The sequence below is a fragment of the Phodopus roborovskii genome, unplaced genomic scaffold (genome assembly GCF_943737965.1).
Source record: "Phodopus roborovskii unplaced genomic scaffold, PHOROB, whole genome shotgun sequence".
In the NCBI taxonomy this organism is placed as follows: domain Eukaryota; kingdom Metazoa; phylum Chordata; class Mammalia; order Rodentia; family Cricetidae; genus Phodopus; species Phodopus roborovskii.
In genome coordinates this window covers 2699-20657 of record NW_026125327.1, presented here as the reverse complement: position 1 = coordinate 20657, position 17959 = coordinate 2699, and the positions used below count along the sequence as shown (strand labels likewise).

Here is a 17959-nt window from a genome sequence, read left to right as displayed (position 1 = left end):
GGACCCACAGAAAGGTGACTGCTGATTCAAGATGGACATTGCTGTAAAATTCCTGCTTCATGGAAGAGTCTGCCAGACAGTCTGCAGGACACAGAGGAAAGTGACTGACAAACTGCCAATACAAGAAGACAGTTTAAAGTTTCCTGCTTTGCTGAAGAGTCTGCCAAACACACTATGGCCTATGGGCTGAAGATGGAAGATTACAAAAGAACTTCGGGTGACCAGGCAGTGAGTTGTCTCTGTCATTTCTAGATTTTATATACTATCCTTCTGTGGTCTTTGAAGGAGTTGAAGACAGATAGTTATGGTTATAGTTTTCCTTAGTTAGGTTTAAAGATAAGTTACATATAGGACTTTAGATTCACAAATATAGGATAGATGATAGAATAGTTTCTTTTAGTCTTGCTAAATGTTAATGGACTACATATTGTTAACTGTGATTCTTACTTGATAACTGTTGTGTTATATATTTTGCTATGTTAAGGTTAAAACCCTTCTTTTTTTAGACAGAAAAGAGGAGATGATGGGAGATGTTATTCTGTATATGTTTCTCATACTGGTTTAATGAATAAAGCACTGTTGGCCAATAGGAAAGAAAGATAGGTGGGACTAGGAGACAAGGAGGAAAGAGGAAGTAGTAAGAAGGAGAGCCAAGATGGAGAGTCGGGAGAAAGCAGTATGCCGGCCAGCTCCCGGGTAAGAGAAATACATAGATCAGCAGAAATGGGTTAATACTTAAGACAGAGCTAGCCGATAAGAAACAAGTACCTGGCCAACATAATTATATCAAATACAGAGTCTCAGTGTGTTATTTGGGGCTGGCGCGGTGGCAGGACAAGACTAGGCAGCGGGCAGAAAAACCGTACTCCTTATATCCTGTCACTGAGCATGATGTCTTTGAGATACAAATGGCATTTTCCTTTGATTTTGAGTGGGCACACCACCTTGCACCCACTCGCCTGTTGATGCCCATCTGAGTGAATTCTGGTCTGGTCTATTTTAATCAAGCTGTCATGCATATCTTCAAATGAGACTTTAGCTGGGCATGGTGGCACACGCCTTTAATCCCATCACTCAGGGGATAGAGGCAGGTGGATCTGTGAGTTTGGGCCAGCCTGACTGAGTCTACAGAGTGAGTTTTCAAAGAGCCAGAGCAAACAAACCAAACCCATGACTTGGTGTGATGACATTCACTTGTTTCCTCAGGCTAAAGTCCCGAGAGTAGAATTGTTGAGTCATAAAACAAATATGTTTAACTTTCAGAGAAAATATGTAGTTGACTTCCTCTATCACCATAATCATTTTACTTCCCCTCTAAGCATATGTAGTTGTATCAGTTGCTCCATGTCTTTGCTAACACATTTAGTTATGGGTCATAATCTGATTATATCTAATTGGTGTGTAGTGGTGTCTCATTTCAGATGCTCCCCTGATCTTTACTCCCTTACCAACTTCCACAATTTCCTCATATACAGAAACTTAGTAGCGAGACCCTCCATTACACATTTTCTATGGTCTTTGCCATCATTGATGCAGAGCCTTGGAATGACAGGGTAGTAAGTATCAGAGTGCGTGTGAATGCTCCTCTAGCTTGGTGCAGGTGCCCAGGATTCAGAAGATTACCATGATGTCCGTAACTAATGAAACTAGTTCTATGAATCTGAGCTTGGAGGAGCTAAAGACCTTCAGCCTCCTCTCGTCAGCTGCTCCTTCAATCCGGGAATTGAGAGTAGAGAGAGCATTTCCTCTAGACAGGAGCTGGGAGCACAGAGTGGTCTGAAGAGGGGACAGCTAATTGAGAGCAGGGTGACAAGACAAGCACTGATTGTACTATACCAGAAAAATGACCAGAAAACTGCCTCAGAACAAATCTTTCTGTGTTGTTTTGTGGGTTCCATAGATGTCTGGGGACTGGAAAATGGAGCCAAGGCCAGTTCTTAGGTGGCCGTAAAGTCTTTCTGAGATTGAGCCTTATGATACTACCTTTGGGGAAATCAGGATGGGCTAGGCAGGAGCTCCTGATTCTATACTCTCAGATGTAGTTTGCCAAGGTTCGCCATGCTTCTGAAACTTCTGCTCAAGGACCTGTATTCCAACCTTAATTCAGGCCCTGAGAGCCTAGACTGTTCTCAGTATTAGAGCTTGTGGGTAACTAACTGAGAAAGTGATAGAAGCTGTCCACCAGGGTAGCTACAGTAAAGAGGCAAAGTGAATAAGCTATGGTGGTAGAGTTGCAGTGTGTTTCAATGATAGTCAAGGCACAACAGGGAAGGGTACATGCAGACTCTAACTAAGATCATTGTTGGACCCTGAACCCACGTGGACTCAGGAAACTGTAAGTCCTAAAAGCAGGGGTTGTTTTCAGGGTGGTGGGCTTGTGCGTGCGGTTCCCCTTTACTCAGTTCACATTTCCTCAAGTTTTAGTCTGTTCTCCATCTGTGACATCCTGAGTATGCATCTATTCAGGAAAGCCCCTAGCTTCTCCAGTTACAGATTTCTGCTCCCTCCTCCTTACCCCATTCATTCATTTAAGTATGTGCCTGCTTAATACACCTGAAAATGGAGACTCCAGATTTGGAGAGAGGGCTTCAGAATTCCTGCTCTGCCTCCCAAAGGAACTGAAGGAAGAGCAGGAACAGGAGGCAGCTTTGCCTTACTTGCTGCTCTTGGTTGCCACTATGTGGCACAGTCTGTAGAGTTTAAGGACTTTGACCTGTCCTTTGCTGCCCCACTGTACTTACTCTCTTTGCTTCCAAGTTTCTGCCTGGGCAAGGTTCATATATTTGTGACATTAACGTGAGGTCAATCGCACAGCAGCAGACTCAGGACTGGGATGTAATCATGCTAGCAGACAGACTTCCCCGGATGGCTGAATTCTGTGACCTGTGGGCTTCTGCTTCTCTTCTGTGTGCATGGTAAGACTATCTGGAGAGGGAATGGGGGGCCCAAGTCTTGGCTGTCAAAACTTGATAAGAGTTATTGTCTGAGACTGCAGGAGTAAAAGTACCAGGGAGGAAGGAGCCAGTGGAGATGGCCGTATGGGAAATGTGCATCTCCTAGTGCCCTGCAAAAGCCCACAGGCTAGTCCCCCTATGAAACAAGGGGTCTGTAGCCCCAGGGGACCTCCAATACTGAGGGGCTGTGATGGGCTCTCAGTTATGTTGGATCTAAAGGTCAGGGGACAGGGGAATAGAGGGGACATTTCCTCTCTATGTGACTGAAACTGTAGCTGCTACTGACTTGGATAATAACAGTATAGCTTCATGCTGCCGAAGAATATGGATGTTCCACTCTCAGAATAGAGAAATGCCAAGGCCCTCTCAAAAGGCCCTGCATGAGGCACTGGCGACCACTAAGGTATGCAGAAGGTCCCAGTCCTACACCTGAACTGGGAAAACCTGGGTTCCCTTCCCCATGCACCTCGCCTGGGGCTTGGTTTCCAGGGCAACTAGCATGTGCTTTGGGCATGTCAACAGTTTTCAGGTCCATATCAGAGCTGAGTCAGGAAGGCACTGTGATTGGGGTGTGTGTGTGCAGCCCTAGATGCCCCTACCACAAATCTTTCTAGTGTGCACTCTGGTGACCTCTAGCCAGGCCTCCCCACTGAGGAGGGCACATTCACCTCACCCTGGGTCTCTTGCCTGTTGTTGCTAGGGTTTTCAGAGGTTACCAGCACCTTCTAGACAGGAAGTTCTGCCATATTTACTCATGGCTGTTCTTCTAAATGTTGTTTGTTTGAATGCCTGGGTTCAGAATCACTGGCAACTGTAAGAGTAGAAAGAATTGTGTCTCACCCCCTTCTATACCTCCCAGGCCTGGCTCATCCACAGGGACACAAATGACATAGTCTTACATATAGTACCTAGGATTACTCAAGAAGAAATGTGTGATCTGGGTGTAGCCACAAACAACTGCAAATTTAACACTCAGAAGGCTGGGCCAGGAGGATCTCCGACTGCAAAACTGATCTGGGCTACCAGGCAAGACCTTGTGTCAAGAAAATAAAAAAACAAAACAAAAAAGGAAGCAGAAAATGAAATTTCTTCAGCTATGTTTGATTTTACCTGTTGATCAGAAACTCTGTCCCCCTTCTCGGTTATGGTTTACAGCTTCTGGTGGGAAGGACAGTTTACCAGATTTCATATGAACTTTATAGAGAGCTTTTCTGTGAGGATAAAACATTGTGCATGTAGCTAGGCTACATGGGGTAATTTTCCATGTGACTCCTATAGACCCTATACTGTATCACATATAGTTGATGGAAAGGAGACTCTGCCATTGACACATATGTGGCCCAGTGCTGCAAGCTCATAGGGCTGAATGAGTCCCATGGTTCCTAAATGAGTCTGGTCAATGGACTAGACCTGACAGTACCTCAGTGAAGACTGTAACAGGCAGGGAATATGTAAAACCTGTGTTTTCAGCCCAGGGTCTTTTGATGAGGTTGACAAGAGGGTAGAAAGGATGGAGCAACAGAAGTGACTGATTGGACAGGATAAGCCAGATGATACCTCTTTATTTACAGGACAGGATTCATCCAGCCCCATCAGGAACACACATACTGGACAGGTACAGGGCAGCCTTGTCTACTTGGAGGACATCAACATGGGAGTCCACACCTTCCTGGGAATTCCCTTTGCCAAGCCACCTGTAGGACATCTGCGGTTTGCTCCTCCTGAGCCCCCTGAGCCGTGGAGTGGTGTGAGGGATGGAACATCTCACCCAGCCATGTAAGCTCTTCTGGGGTCTAGTAGACTTCAGGCCCTGGAGTGGGCTAGCGTGCTGAGCTATCTATCATCCAGGCTGCAGTGCTTCCTACTTCATAGTCCCATATCCAGTTCCCTTTTTCACAGAGTAGAGGGATTCCCACACACATTTCTCCAGTGGATTCAGAATGGAACAACCTGCGCCAGTCCCCGGCTTCAGTGCTTTGCACCCATAAGGAACTAGCCTTGGGACTGCAGAAAGGAGCACCATGGTACATTTGTTGTGAGAGTTAGGTTGTGTCATGTGTCTCTGATACAAGGGGAAATGTCTCTGGGAGGAGATTAGGCTCCACCACTTAACCAGAAGAACTCCTGGGTTTAATAGCAGAGAATGAAGAATCCTAAACAGTGAAGCAGTAGTCTCCAAAGGACCATAACCTCCAGTCACTATGTCAACCCATATGGGCCAGATGCCATTTGACAAGGAATAAGTGTATATGCTGACAACTAGGAAGCCTGTGGGAGAGATGAAGGACCCTAGAAATTCTGACTTTAGGTGAAGGAGGTCCTATTATCTTGGGGGAAACTAATCATACTCATTTATGCAATAGCTCTGTAGGGGCAATTCACCTGTTCCAGGTCTTAATGGGGGCAGGGAAAAGTGGTAAAAGTGTCAAAACCCATGCTCAATGGCTACCATGGAGACATGCAGGGCCCTCAATTTCCTGGCATCCCAACAGGTAGATTCCAAATCTCTATCTGAAGGACTGGGCTCCATCACAGCTTCCACAGAGCCTGAGGCCTTTATCTGTGTTGGAGGGGTTAAGTTTATTAATTTATTATTTTGTGTATTTGGGTGTTTTGCTGTGTGTTTATCTGTGCTTTGTGTCATTCAGTGCCCTCAGATCCCCTGAGACTGTGGTTACAGAGGTTGTGAGCTCTTGTGTCAGTGCTGGGGATCGAACTCAGGTCCTCCAGAAGAGCAGCGAAGGCTCATAACCACTGAGTTATCACTCCAGCCCCAATAGGGACTTTAGAACATGAGTTCATATTCCCAGAAGGTAGTTGTTTTTTGTTTTTGTTTTTCAGTAAATGTACACAGGTTCTTGCTTTGACTACTGCTTAGTCCTTAGAATAATCACTTGTTTACTATTGTTGACAGGTGTCTACAGAGTACCACTGAAATGAGTGCATTGTTAGAGACCCTGTTCAAAAGAACCCCACCTCTTCTTTCTATGTCTGAAGACTGCCTGTACCTCAGCATCTACTCACCTGTTCATGCCTCTGAGGGCTCCAACCTGCCTGTGAGTATCATCAGGGTGGCCAACTAGGGTAGGAAGGACATTTCATCTGAAGGAATATAGAAGGACTAAGATCAGTCTGGGCTTTGCTTCAGTAGAGATCCTGATGTTATGTTCAAGAATGCCTTCTTGCTTACCGTAGGAATTTAACTCATGGGCTTAGGAACAGAAACCCCTGAAGGCACTGACAAGTTAGAGTCTGTAACTTAATGAATTCAGGACTTGTGCTCAGAAAAACCACACAGATTTCCAAGAGATGAACTTTGGGATTATCTAAGTCCTAAAAAATTGAGTCTTCTGTTTGGCTAATAAGTATGGTGGAGAGGGCACTTGTTCTGTTTTCATGCAATCACGAAGGACATGTCCGGACACTTTTTTTTTTTTTTTTCACCTCAAAGCGGCTCCTGGAGTGTTGGAGACAGACTTTGTACACAATGCAGAATTAAGGGTTGAGAGACTTTTCTTCCTAATGGAATTTGGATTCTTCACCAGATTATGGCAGCTGGAATCTGTCTATATGGGCAGCTTCAGAGCCAAAGCAATGAATTCTAGATGACAGGTGCCATTTGGGCAGGATAAGAGAAATGATCTATTATTTTATTTTATATTTTTTTTTACCAGGTGATGGTATGGATCCATGGTGGTGGACTGGTTATGGGCATGGCTTCTTTGTATGATGGATCGAAGCTAGCAGCCATTGAGGACATTGTGGTGGTCACTATCCAGTACCGCCTGGGTGTCCTGGGTTACTTCAGGTGAGCCCAGGGCTGGGCAGGGGGTGGAACAGAAATAGGACAACCCTGTGATTCCTATTCCTGCCACTTTTCAGCACTGCAGATGAGCATGCCAGAGGCAACTGGGGTTACCTGGACCAAGTTGCCGCCCTACGCTGGGTCCAGCAGAATATTGTCCACTTTGGAGGCAACCCTGACCGGGTCACTATTTTTGGCGAGTCAGCAGGTGGCATAAGTGTGTCTTCACTTGTTATGTCTCCCATGTCTCAAGGACTCTTCCATGGTGCCATTATACAGAGTGGAGTGGCCATAATGCCTGGTCTCATCTCCCACTCTGCTGAAGTGGTCTACACTGTGAGTTCTTTCAATTCTCCCCACCCTGGTCCCCTATCCCAGCCCTCACTCTCAGAGCTCCTGGTTCTGTCTGCTCTGTGATGGCAATAAACATCATAGAGGTAAATGGGAACTCCCTTCATCTTTCTCCTTGTGAAGGCTTCAAGGGTCAAAATGCATACTCCTCTGCTCTACATAAGCTGAGTGTTTTCTGTGCCCCAACAGTTGTACCTAGTAGCTTCCATTGTGTTCAGAACCATAGGAGCAGGAACATTAGCTCCCTTGTCTGTCTCATATCAACACTGGGGAAGTAGGAACAATTGCATTCCTGCTGCAATCCACACACTTTACCCCATGTAATTTTTGGGGTATTCACACTAGCCAGGATTATTAAGAAAACATTTCTCCCTGCCTGGAAGGATGGACAGGTTGCTGCTTATGCTCTGTACAGATGGTGGCCAACCTGTCTGGATGTAATCAGATGGACTCAGAGGCCCTGGTGGGCTGCCTGAGAGGCAAGAGTGAAGAGGAGCTTCTGGCTATTACCAAGGTTTGATTGCATGGTGTTAGTGTCTAGGAAGGGGTACAGTAGGGAGTGGAAGGGAAAACCCTTTTTACTCAGGGACAATTATCCCAATGCACATGGCTTGATGCCCTTTGATGCCCTTGTAGCTATCAATGCAACATGGACACAAGTTCAACTAAACTAAATGTGTATAAACATTATGGGATTATTTGACATCAGAAATTATCTGGGCCATGAACTTGACCCCTCACCTTGAGTGCTCCTTAGGTCTTCAAGATCATCCCTGCTGTGGTAGATGGGGAATTCTTTCCCAGACACCCTGAGGAGCTGTTGGTCTCTGCTGATTTTCGACCTGTCCCCAGCATCATAGGTGTCACCAATGATGAGTATAGCTGGGACATCCCAATGGTAGGTCCCAGATACAACTCCTTGATTAACTGAGGAATGCATTGGATGGAGAGCGGGCTTAGAGCTCCACAGCCCCACCTATATCCTATTTCAAAATCAGCTTGAACCTTTCTATCCTCTTCTCAGTACATGAGCAACATTGATACTGGAAAAAAATGGACAGAGAGGCCATTCAGGCTGGTCTACAGAGCATACGAACACAACTGGTAAGATCCTTAATGTTGTGGGCCAATGAAAATGGAGTTTCTGGCTATCTGCCAATGCCAAGAACCACTTGAGCAAATAATGGAGTCTACTTCTGCTTGGGGATGGGGCCACCCTCAAGTTTGTTCATCCCAGATCCTTCTCTTTTTACCTGAGGATATTGCTTCCTGGTGCTGAAGTTTTCCTCACCCATCTTTTCTGGATCTCTCTGAACTAGATGTTGTCTCCTGATTTTACTGACATGCTGGTACAAGAATACTTGGGAGACACCGAAGATCCTGCGACTCTCCAAGTACAGTTCCAGGAGATGATAGCAGACTTGATGTTTGTTATCCCTGGCGTGCAAGTAGCACGTGCTCAGAGTGAATAAGTCTATAAGGATGCCTCTGGGTTGGGACTCTAGCTAGTGGTAGAACACTTGCTTCATATGCATAATGCCACATGTTTAATTTCTGGTATTGTTACAAAGAAAAAGGAGGCCTGATTCCTCTGAGATGTCTCAGAGTTGTGGGTCTAAGGACAGCCCTCTGTTGTCTAGATCCCTGTCTATGCCTTTATTTGTTCTCTGGTCCCAGGCTTCTGAGGGCTCTTACTTCAGTGAATCCTTATGGCTAGTGTAAGAGCATGGTACCTTTTTCAGGCACAGATGAGGAAAATGAGGTAATGATGCTCTACAGCTTCCTCAAACTACTTACAGTCATGGTTTAACCAAGGCCTTTCCAAAGGTTCATGCTTCAGCCTTGGAGTCCACACTCCCTAAACTCCCAGCCACTGTGATTCCAGACAACTTTAGGCCAAGGTATCTTACACAAAAGATGAGGCAGAACAGGTCCAGGTAAAAGGCTACTGTGTTACGATGTGTCCACACTTCCAGGTTCTCTTGCCCCTGTCTACTTCTATGAGTTCCAGCACCCGACCAACTTCTTCAAAGGTATCAGGCCACCCCATGTGAAGGCTGACCATGGTGATGATATTTTCTATGTCTTTGGATCATCCTACTGGGGTAGCAAATGTGAGTCTTCCCTTTGTTCCATGCATAGGATGGGGACTCAGGTGAGAGATGACTGATCTCACTGTCCAGCTGAAGAAAATGAAGCTTGTGGAGAGCCTTTCACAGCCAACTTGTAGCTCAAAATGTTATACTATGATTGGACTCCAAATCCTTTCCAGTCCAGACTGTACTTTCTGTCCCTGTCCCTGCCCTAATGGTGGTGTCAGGCCTGGTATCAGAGAGGGCCAATTAAAGCCAGGATGTTTCCTTAAATGACTATGCCAATGCAAAGAAAGGGCCTCTGGACTAAGAATAAGCTGGGGATTGTAGTGGTAGATTCAGTTAGAGGCCGGGGCAAGTGAGGGAAGGGTGGGAAATAGAAGAATGTGGATCTAGGCAGGTAGGGCAATGTGCACCAGAGTTAGGCTATAGCTGAGGTCGAGAATGTAGCAGCTGCATGGGGTGATTCAGACCTGGACCTTTGTCTTCCCCATGGCTACAGTTGACTTCACTGAGGAGGAGGAACTCCTGAGCAGGAGGATAATGAAGTATTGGGCCAACTTTGCAAGACATGGGTAAGAAGCTATGCTCCTCTGAATTTCCCAGGTCCTCCTCCTGTTTGGGGTAGCCTCATGAACATACACAGATTCTTTATCGCATGATAGGTTATTCCTCAGGGTCAGGTTTCTCCTACACAGTAGTTCCATCTGAGTGTCAGTCAATAGTCACTTTCCTGTGACCTGGGGTGTGTGTGGCCAAACTGTTCTAGTTTTGTGTACATGAGCCTGCTATAGAAAGAAAGGGAAAAACATCCCTTGCCTCTTATGGAGTGACTCTACTGGGAGTTTCTTTTTTGCCTTTATCATGAGACCGTCCTTCTGTGTCCTTATACTTCTGGCCTGCTTCACTCACTATATTGACCCAAACTAAGGGATCATGTCTTGGCACAGCATAACTAATAGTCATCCTCACCCTGCCCCACTGTGAGGGTGTGTTCACAGGAATCCCAACAGCATGGACCTGCCCTACTGGCCTATATTTAACCGGGATGAACAGTACCTGCAGCTGGACATCCAACCTACTGTCAGCCATGCTCTGAAGGCAAACAGGATGCAGTTCTGGACCGAAACCCTGCCCCAGAAGATCCAGGAGCTGAAGGATGTTGAGAACAAGCACACAGAGCTATAGCATGTTATGCACAATAATGGGGTGTCCTGTTTAGAACTGGAGTCAACCTAAGGTGCCCACACACTCAGAAGACAAGGGTGACTCCATCTTTCAGTATTCATGTATCCCCTCTCCATATATCTGTTCACCTAACACTTTATTATGTCACTGGTACCCTGTTTGTCTGGGTCATGTATTGATTCACATATTCAATAAATGCTCTTTTGACAGTGTGTGTTGTGTGAGCCCCAGTGGATGCCAGCCTTCCTTTGTACCCTAGTGGACTTGCATCTTTTCCTCTCTTCTTTACCTCATCTTTTCCCAAACCCTCTTCCTCCTTTTTCACAAATCCTAAATTTCTTCAAATGAATCAGAAGCTCTGGACAATTTTGAACACACCAGATGTGGGTGGATATTAAAACCCCATATCTATCTCTCAATGAGTCCCTATCCATTATCTATGTCTTGATTATAACCTGATTGGTAACAGCACTGGTGCATTATTATATTCAAGATGCCATGAGAAAATCATAAGTTGCTAGTTGAGTGTTATGACAGATGTGTGGCCTCATGCTAGCAAGACTGAGGCAGAGCATCCAATGAATGCAAAAAATGCAAGAGTAACTTATTGTAAATATGAACACTATAAATATATAGAATGAATATGCAGATGAATATGCAGATCATTGTGTAATTAAGGATGTATGTATCTTAAACATGACTTACAAACAACAGAAATTTGTTCCCAGTGTTGGTGCTCATGGCGTGCAGGGTTAAGAGTGCCAGCCATGTGGTAAGGGCTCACTCTCTGACTCAAAGATTGCTCCATGTATCTTCCTTGGGTAAAACAGACAAACAATGATGCTAATAGCCTGGCCACTGCCTAGTGGACCCAATCTTACTATCATGACATTGGATATCAGGTTGCAAAATAAAGTATGAACCACAAAAACATTCAGAATATAGCATCTAAGATCCCTACATCAGCCAACAAGGTTGCCAACAACTGAAAACCTTGCTATCAATTGTCTTCATAGATTGTCACCTGTGATTGATGCTGTAACAATCCATTTATTTATCGATTTCTGTTCTCAAATAATGAATAGAACTTTTTTTTAAAGTGAGAAACATGTCTAGGCATGTCTATTTGCACTTTGATCCTGGAACAGTTTGTGTGTGTGTGTGAAGAAGAACCACTTTAGTTCCTTGCTGTCTGCTTACATCAAGGTTTGTTCTTATTCCAAGGGCTCTACAGATACAGTGAGACCCTACTTGCATGATCATAGCACAGATCTGTGAAGATATGTGACTAGGGGTTGTATAGATATGGGTGTGAGATGTCCAGCAGAAGAAATTGTTTCCATGATAATTACATCGAGGGCCCTTTGGCCTTTCACAGTACTCGAAAACCCCTTGCTTCCTTCTGGATCCCATACTCTGCTTGGTCCTCTAGTTTATTATTTTTTAGTCTCAATTTAATGCTGTCCCTAGATCTTGCTTTTAGTCCTCCAATAAAAACTCTCTCCCATATATCACCACATAGTGCCAAACTGCACTTAATCTACCTCTGTATTCCCATAAAACATTTCTCTCTGTCATCAAGCAGCTACCCTTTGTATCAGACTCTGAGGCTGCCATAGCTCCTTGCCTTTGAGCAATTTACCTTCGAGCTCTTCCAGGCTGGCCAAGTCCCTCTTGGTTCCTCCAGTGCACTGGAGATCACACATAGGCTAGTATGGGAGTAATAATTCTTTGCACTAATCACTCCTATTGCAAAGAGTTTTCCTCCCCCAGGTCTTTTTTTAATTGATTTTTATTTAAATTAAAAAACAATCCTATTTTACCTACCAATCCCAATTTCCTCTCCCTCCCATACTCCCCATCCCCAAGCAGCTCCCCAATCCTCCCATCCCCTATCCACTCCCCAGAGAGAGTGAGGACTCTGATAGGGGAAGAAATAGAGGAAAAGACCAAGCAAAAATGCAAGAAATGAATAAATCTCTTAAAGTAAGGAAAGCCAAGAAAAAAACAAAACAAAACAAAAACAAAAACAAAACATCCAATCAAATAGATGAAGGAAACAATTCAAACAGTTCAAGACTTGAACTGAAATAGCGACAATAAAGAAAACTCAAACTGAGGAAATGCTGGAAATAGAAAAACTGGGTAAATGATCAGGAACTACAGATGCAAGCATAATCAACAAAACACAAGAGATCGAAGAGAGAATCTCAGGCGCTGAAGATAAACTAGAAGAAATAGATGCATCAACCAAAGAAAGTCTTAAATCCAACAAATCCTTACCACAAAACATTCAGGAAATGTGGGACACCATGAAAAAGCCAAACCTAAGAATAATAGGCATAGACGAAGGTGAAGAAGCCCAGCTCAAAGGTGCAGAAAACATATTCAACTAAATCATTGAAGAAAACTTACCCAATCTGAAAAAGGACATGACCATGAAAGTACAACAAGCTTACTGAACACCAAATAGACTGGTCACCCCCCCAAAAAAGTTCCCTTGCCACATAATAATCAAAACACCTATCATACAGAATAAAGAAAGAATATTAATGGCACCGAAGGAAAAAGGACAGGTAACATATAAAGGCAGACCTATCAAAATTACACCTGACTTGTCCATAGAAACTCTCAAGGCTAAAAGGTCCTGGACAGATGTTCTACAAATACTAAGAGTTCACGGATGCCAGCCCAGGCTACTATACCCAGCAAAACTCTCAATCACTATAGATGGAGAAAACAAGATATTCAGTGAGAAAGCCAAATTTTCATAATACATATCCACAAATCCAGCCCCACAGAAAGTTCTGGAGGGGAAAACTCCAACCCAAGAAAGTTAACTACGCTCACAAAGACATAGGCAATAGATGAACCCACTTCACCAGAACCCAAAAGAAAAAGTGGGGCAAATATACTCACAATACCACCACCACCAACAAATTTAAAACAAGCAAGAATTAACAATCAATGGTCCTTACTTTCCTTCAACATTAATGATCTTAACTCGTCTATAAAAAGACAGGCTATCTATTTTTGGCGAGTCACCAGGTGGCACAAGTTTGTCTTCACTTGTTGTGTCCCCCATGTCCAAAGGACTCTTCCATGGAGCCATTATGCAGAGTTGAGTGGCCCTGCTGCCTGACCTTATCTCTGAGAAGTCCTAGGTGGTCTACACAGTGAGTGCCCTCCCAGCGCCAGCCCCCTACTTTGCCATCTCAGTCCTTGCTTCTGGTTCTCTGTTAATCTGTTAATTGAGGAAAACAAGGATCATGGGAAATTGCTTCCTTCCAGTAATTTCTGAAATTCATAAAACTTAGAATCAATCCTCTCTGCTTTTATGTGTGCTGAATAAATTATATGACAGCGAAGCTATGCACAATGGCTTCTACCATTATCAAAAAAAATTTCCTCATGGTTTCCTAGTTTGTTTCTTACTGCTGTGATAAAGACCATGAGTAAAAACTACTTGGGAAGAAAAAAGGTTTATTTCCAGAATACTGTTCATAGTCCATCTTGAAGGGAAGTCAGAGTGGACACTCAGAGATGTTCCTGGAGAACTAAACAGAGGGCAGGGAGGGAACACTGCTTACTGAACCCATGGCTTCCTCTGTTTGCTTTCTTACACAGACCAAGACAACTGTCAATGGTGGCACTACCTGTAGTGGAATGGGCCCTTCTGCATCAGTCAGGAAAATTCCTGGAGTCACCTATGAGCCAATAAGATACATTTTCTTAGTTCAAGTCCCTCTTTCATGATTACCCTGGCTTGTATCAAGTAGACATAAAATATCTAAGTGGGTCACATGGATTAAGGGAAAGGGTCAGCTAATATAAACATTTGCTGTGAAAGTGTGTGGTCCCAAGTTCAAATCCCCACAGCTCAAATAAGGCTAGAGGTGGTAATATGTTTCAGTAAACCCAGTGCTTCTATGGACACATGGGAAGTAGAGACAATAGAGGTCCCTGAAATGTTATAGTTCAGGTGAGCTGGTGTGGACAAAGAACACAAGGGGTAAAGTAGCAAGAGACACTCAAGTATGTTCACTGACCTTCATAGGCAAAATATGACACACCATACCTATTGTCACACATGAATACCATACACAAAAACCAAAACAAAACAAATATGCAAATATCCCTTTCCCAGCTGTTACCACTGAAAATGTGAATAATTCCCTTTAAGTTCTTTCATACACACCAAACAGTAGGGTGTGGTATTTAGAGACAATGATAACTGATTGAAATCAAGAAAAACTCTGCTCCCTGATGGGACAGATGAGCAAACCAGTGCTGTTCCTTTTACAGACAGTGGCCAATGTATCAGGATGTGAAGCCAAGGACTCAGAGGCCCTGGTACACTGCCTATGAGACAAGACTGAAGCAGAGATTCTGGCTATCAATCAGGTTGGGAGAATTATGTGGATTGGAGGACCTGGTCATTAGGATGTGGGGTTGCCAGTACTTACTACTCAAACTAGTTACTGGTCTTCATGGTTTGGTGTCCTTTTAATGCTTTGTGCAGAGATAACAAATAGGTGAATTTTGATGTCCACTTTCTTCTGGAGTGAGCATAGCATCTTGGGATGATATAGGAAATGGGGAAATAGTGTGGGTGTTCTGTTCTATATTCTACTCTGTTCTGATAGTTGGCATCAGAATATTTATGTGATTCTTCTTTATCATTGACTCCTAACACCCCATAGGTCTTCACTATGGTCCCTGGTGTGGTGGATGGGATGCTCCTACCTAGGCATCCTCGGGAACTGTTGGCCTCTGTGGATTTTCACCCTGTCCCCAGCATCATTGGTATTGACAGTGATGAGTGTGGTTGGGGAGTTCTCTTAGTGTAAAGCCACGTTCTAAGCCCCCTGTATGCCTAAACTGAAATTGTGGGTGGTGGGAAATCAGAGACACTTTTATCTAGATCCAACCCATCCTATACTTAAGACTCTCCTCTACTTCCTAGTACATGGGCCTTGATCATGTCATAAAGAACATAACCAGAGAGACCCTGCCAGCTTTTCTGAAGAGCAGAGCAGCACACATGGTGAGAGACCTTGGTTCTTGTCCTGATAGAATTATTACTAGTATTATATACTATTATTACTGATTATCTTAGAAAAACCATTAATAATCATTATTATAGTTATTCCCATACACTCTTCAGATATCATGGCCAGAAAAAAAAAAAGAATGTGTATGTGTGTGTTTCTGTGTGGGCTTATCCAAAATTTGTACCTTTCCCCTACACCATGTCTCATCCCTGGCTACATTCCTTACTAGGAGGCTTGTACCTACCTACATAAGGGCCTGTCCTACATCTCTCTTCCTGATTCCTCCTGGTGTAGATGCTGCCTCCTGAGTGTAGTGACCTGCTAATGGACAAGTACATGGGGGACATTGAGGACCCTCAGACCCTCCAAGCACAGTTCAGAGAGTTGATGGGGGACTTCATGTTTGTGATCCCTGCACTCCAAGTAGCACATTTTCAGTGTGAGTGCATCTGTAATAAGACCAAGTGCAGATGGAGGCACTTATTGTTGTGGGTCCCAGTTGATCTCTGTAGTGTGTGGACCCTGACACATGTCTTGATCATGTCTCTGATACCATAATTCTTAAGCCATTTACGTAAATACTTATGTCTAGTGGAAAAGAGTGATATCCAAGTCCAGAGGAGGAAATATGTAAGTTACTCTTGGGGATCTTGTCAAAACTACTCATCTGGGATTGCCAGGGTCACTATTAAAAAGTAGGTTTTTTCATAGACAACACTCCAGTCTGGAACTTACCGCTCCACTGTGATTCCAGATAACTTTAGAGCAAAGTTTCTTGTCACCAATGTTAGGTGGGAAAGCTCCCATGTGAGAAATCAACATGTCAATATGTGTTCTCACTCTCAGGTTCCCGTGCTCCCGTCTACTTCTATGAGCTCCAGCACCAGCCCAGCTTCATTAAGCATAAGCATGTCAGGCCATCCCATGTGGGGGCTGACCATGGTGATCATGTTAACTTTGTCTTTGCTTTGATTTCTGGGGTGTGAAAGGTGAGTCTTCCTAGTTTTCCTTGAGCTGAATGGAGTCCCTGATGTGTTCCTGAGAAATTAGTGAACTCTTGGGACAATTCAGGAAGCTGAGGCTCTAGGAGAGAACAGGATCAAGTCATAACCATTTCTGAGCTAATAAAGATAAAATAAAATAAAACAAAATTGTAACACGGTTAGAAAATGAACCTTTCCTAGTTTAGCTTGTGCTAAAAAGAATGAGAGCACACTGGGGTAGGGGTGAACCTGAGAAAATTCAAGTAGAGTCTTGTGTAAGAGTATGGAACCCAGCATCTTGGATGGATGCTGGGTTCTGAGTGCTGAGGGAAGAGTGTGTACACCAGGTTCAGGTTCAGGCTGTTGTTGCTATAGAAGAACATGAGTTGGATCTACACCAGGTGGTTCAGGACTTTGACCCTTGTCTCCTTCTGTCTGCAGTTGACTTCACTGAGGAGGAGGAAGCTGCTGAACAAGAGGGATGATGAAGTACTGGGCCAACTTTGCAAGACATAGGTGGGAACATGCCCCTTCCTCAACCTTCTATGGTTTTGTCTGCATCCAGGGCCAGGGCTCTCATGTGTCCTGGGGCCTTATTTATGCCAGCACAGGTATACTTAGACAGATACCTTCTAGCTTTCAGTTACTGCTCATCCTGCAGAGATCTGGTGGGTGAGTCACAGTATTATGGTTCTGTTCTTTAGATTTTCTCTTTGAGAGGGAGACAGAAAACTTCCCTTGTTTCATATGGACACTAGTGCATGACACTTATATTCTATATCAGTACACCAGTCTTTCTGTATCCTCAGGACCTTGGCCTTCTTGTTTATTACTCTGACACAAATCAAGGGATCAGGTCTTGCATGAGGCTGACCTCATCCTTTCCTGTTGGTGGCATCTCCACAGGAACCCCAACAGTGAGGATCTACCCTACTGGCCTGAGTTGGTCCATGATGAGCCGTACCTGAAGCTGAATGTTCAGCCTGCTGTGGGTCAATCCCTGAAGATGAGAAAGCTGCAGTTCTGAACCAAGATTCTGCCCCAGAAAATCCAGGAGCTAGAGCAGGCCTAGGACAAGCATGGAGAGCTTTAGTGCTAGTTACAGGAAGGTGTCTGTGGTTAAGGGCAGATTTGGTCAACCAGAGGTTTCAAAGTCTGCTTATTTATTTTTACTTTTGCAACCCTTACACAACATTTCTACTCTCAGCATTTGTCCTTTCAGTCATGTATGACACACCCTCTGTGTGTTACTCATTCTTCTGTACACTCAATAAATGGTCCCACTACCATATGAATGTGTGTTCCTCCCATTTTCTTTAATACTTCACTCTTTTAGGTTCTGTCCTTCCTTCCACCCTCCCTCCTTTGGCCATCTTTTCCCCATCCTCTCTCATCTTCAAGCCTCAGACCCCCCCTTCAAATGACTCAGAAGCTTCAGGCACTGTTGATTATAGTAAAAACACATGTCTTCTCTCTCAGCGAGTTTATGGTTTCACATATTTCTAAGTTGCCAGTAGAAAAATCTGATTTT

General features: G+C 44.2%; 1 protein-coding gene and 1 pseudogene across 1 annotated transcript; both read left to right on the top strand.

Annotated features, from left to right (window-relative positions):
* Nucleotides 1–1627: 1627 nt before the first annotated feature.
* On the top strand, nucleotides 1628–10603 carry LOC127213968 (pyrethroid hydrolase Ces2e-like). The gene is made up of 13 exons (XM_051174425.1): nucleotides 1628–1729; nucleotides 2852–2915; nucleotides 4526–4730; nucleotides 5869–6010; nucleotides 6629–6762; nucleotides 6837–7095; nucleotides 7526–7624; nucleotides 7868–8032; nucleotides 8155–8214; nucleotides 8430–8574; nucleotides 9087–9224; nucleotides 9706–9778; nucleotides 10205–10603. The coding sequence occupies exons 1-13, from the start codon at nucleotides 1628–1630 to the stop codon at nucleotides 10389–10391; spliced, it is 1773 nt and encodes a 590-aa protein (XP_051030382.1). The 3' UTR covers nucleotides 10392–10603.
* Nucleotides 10604–11158: 555 nt separating this feature from the next.
* LOC127213935 (liver carboxylesterase-like) lies at nucleotides 11159–17521 on the top strand (annotated as a pseudogene).
* The last annotated feature ends 438 nt before the right edge of the window (nucleotides 17522–17959 follow it).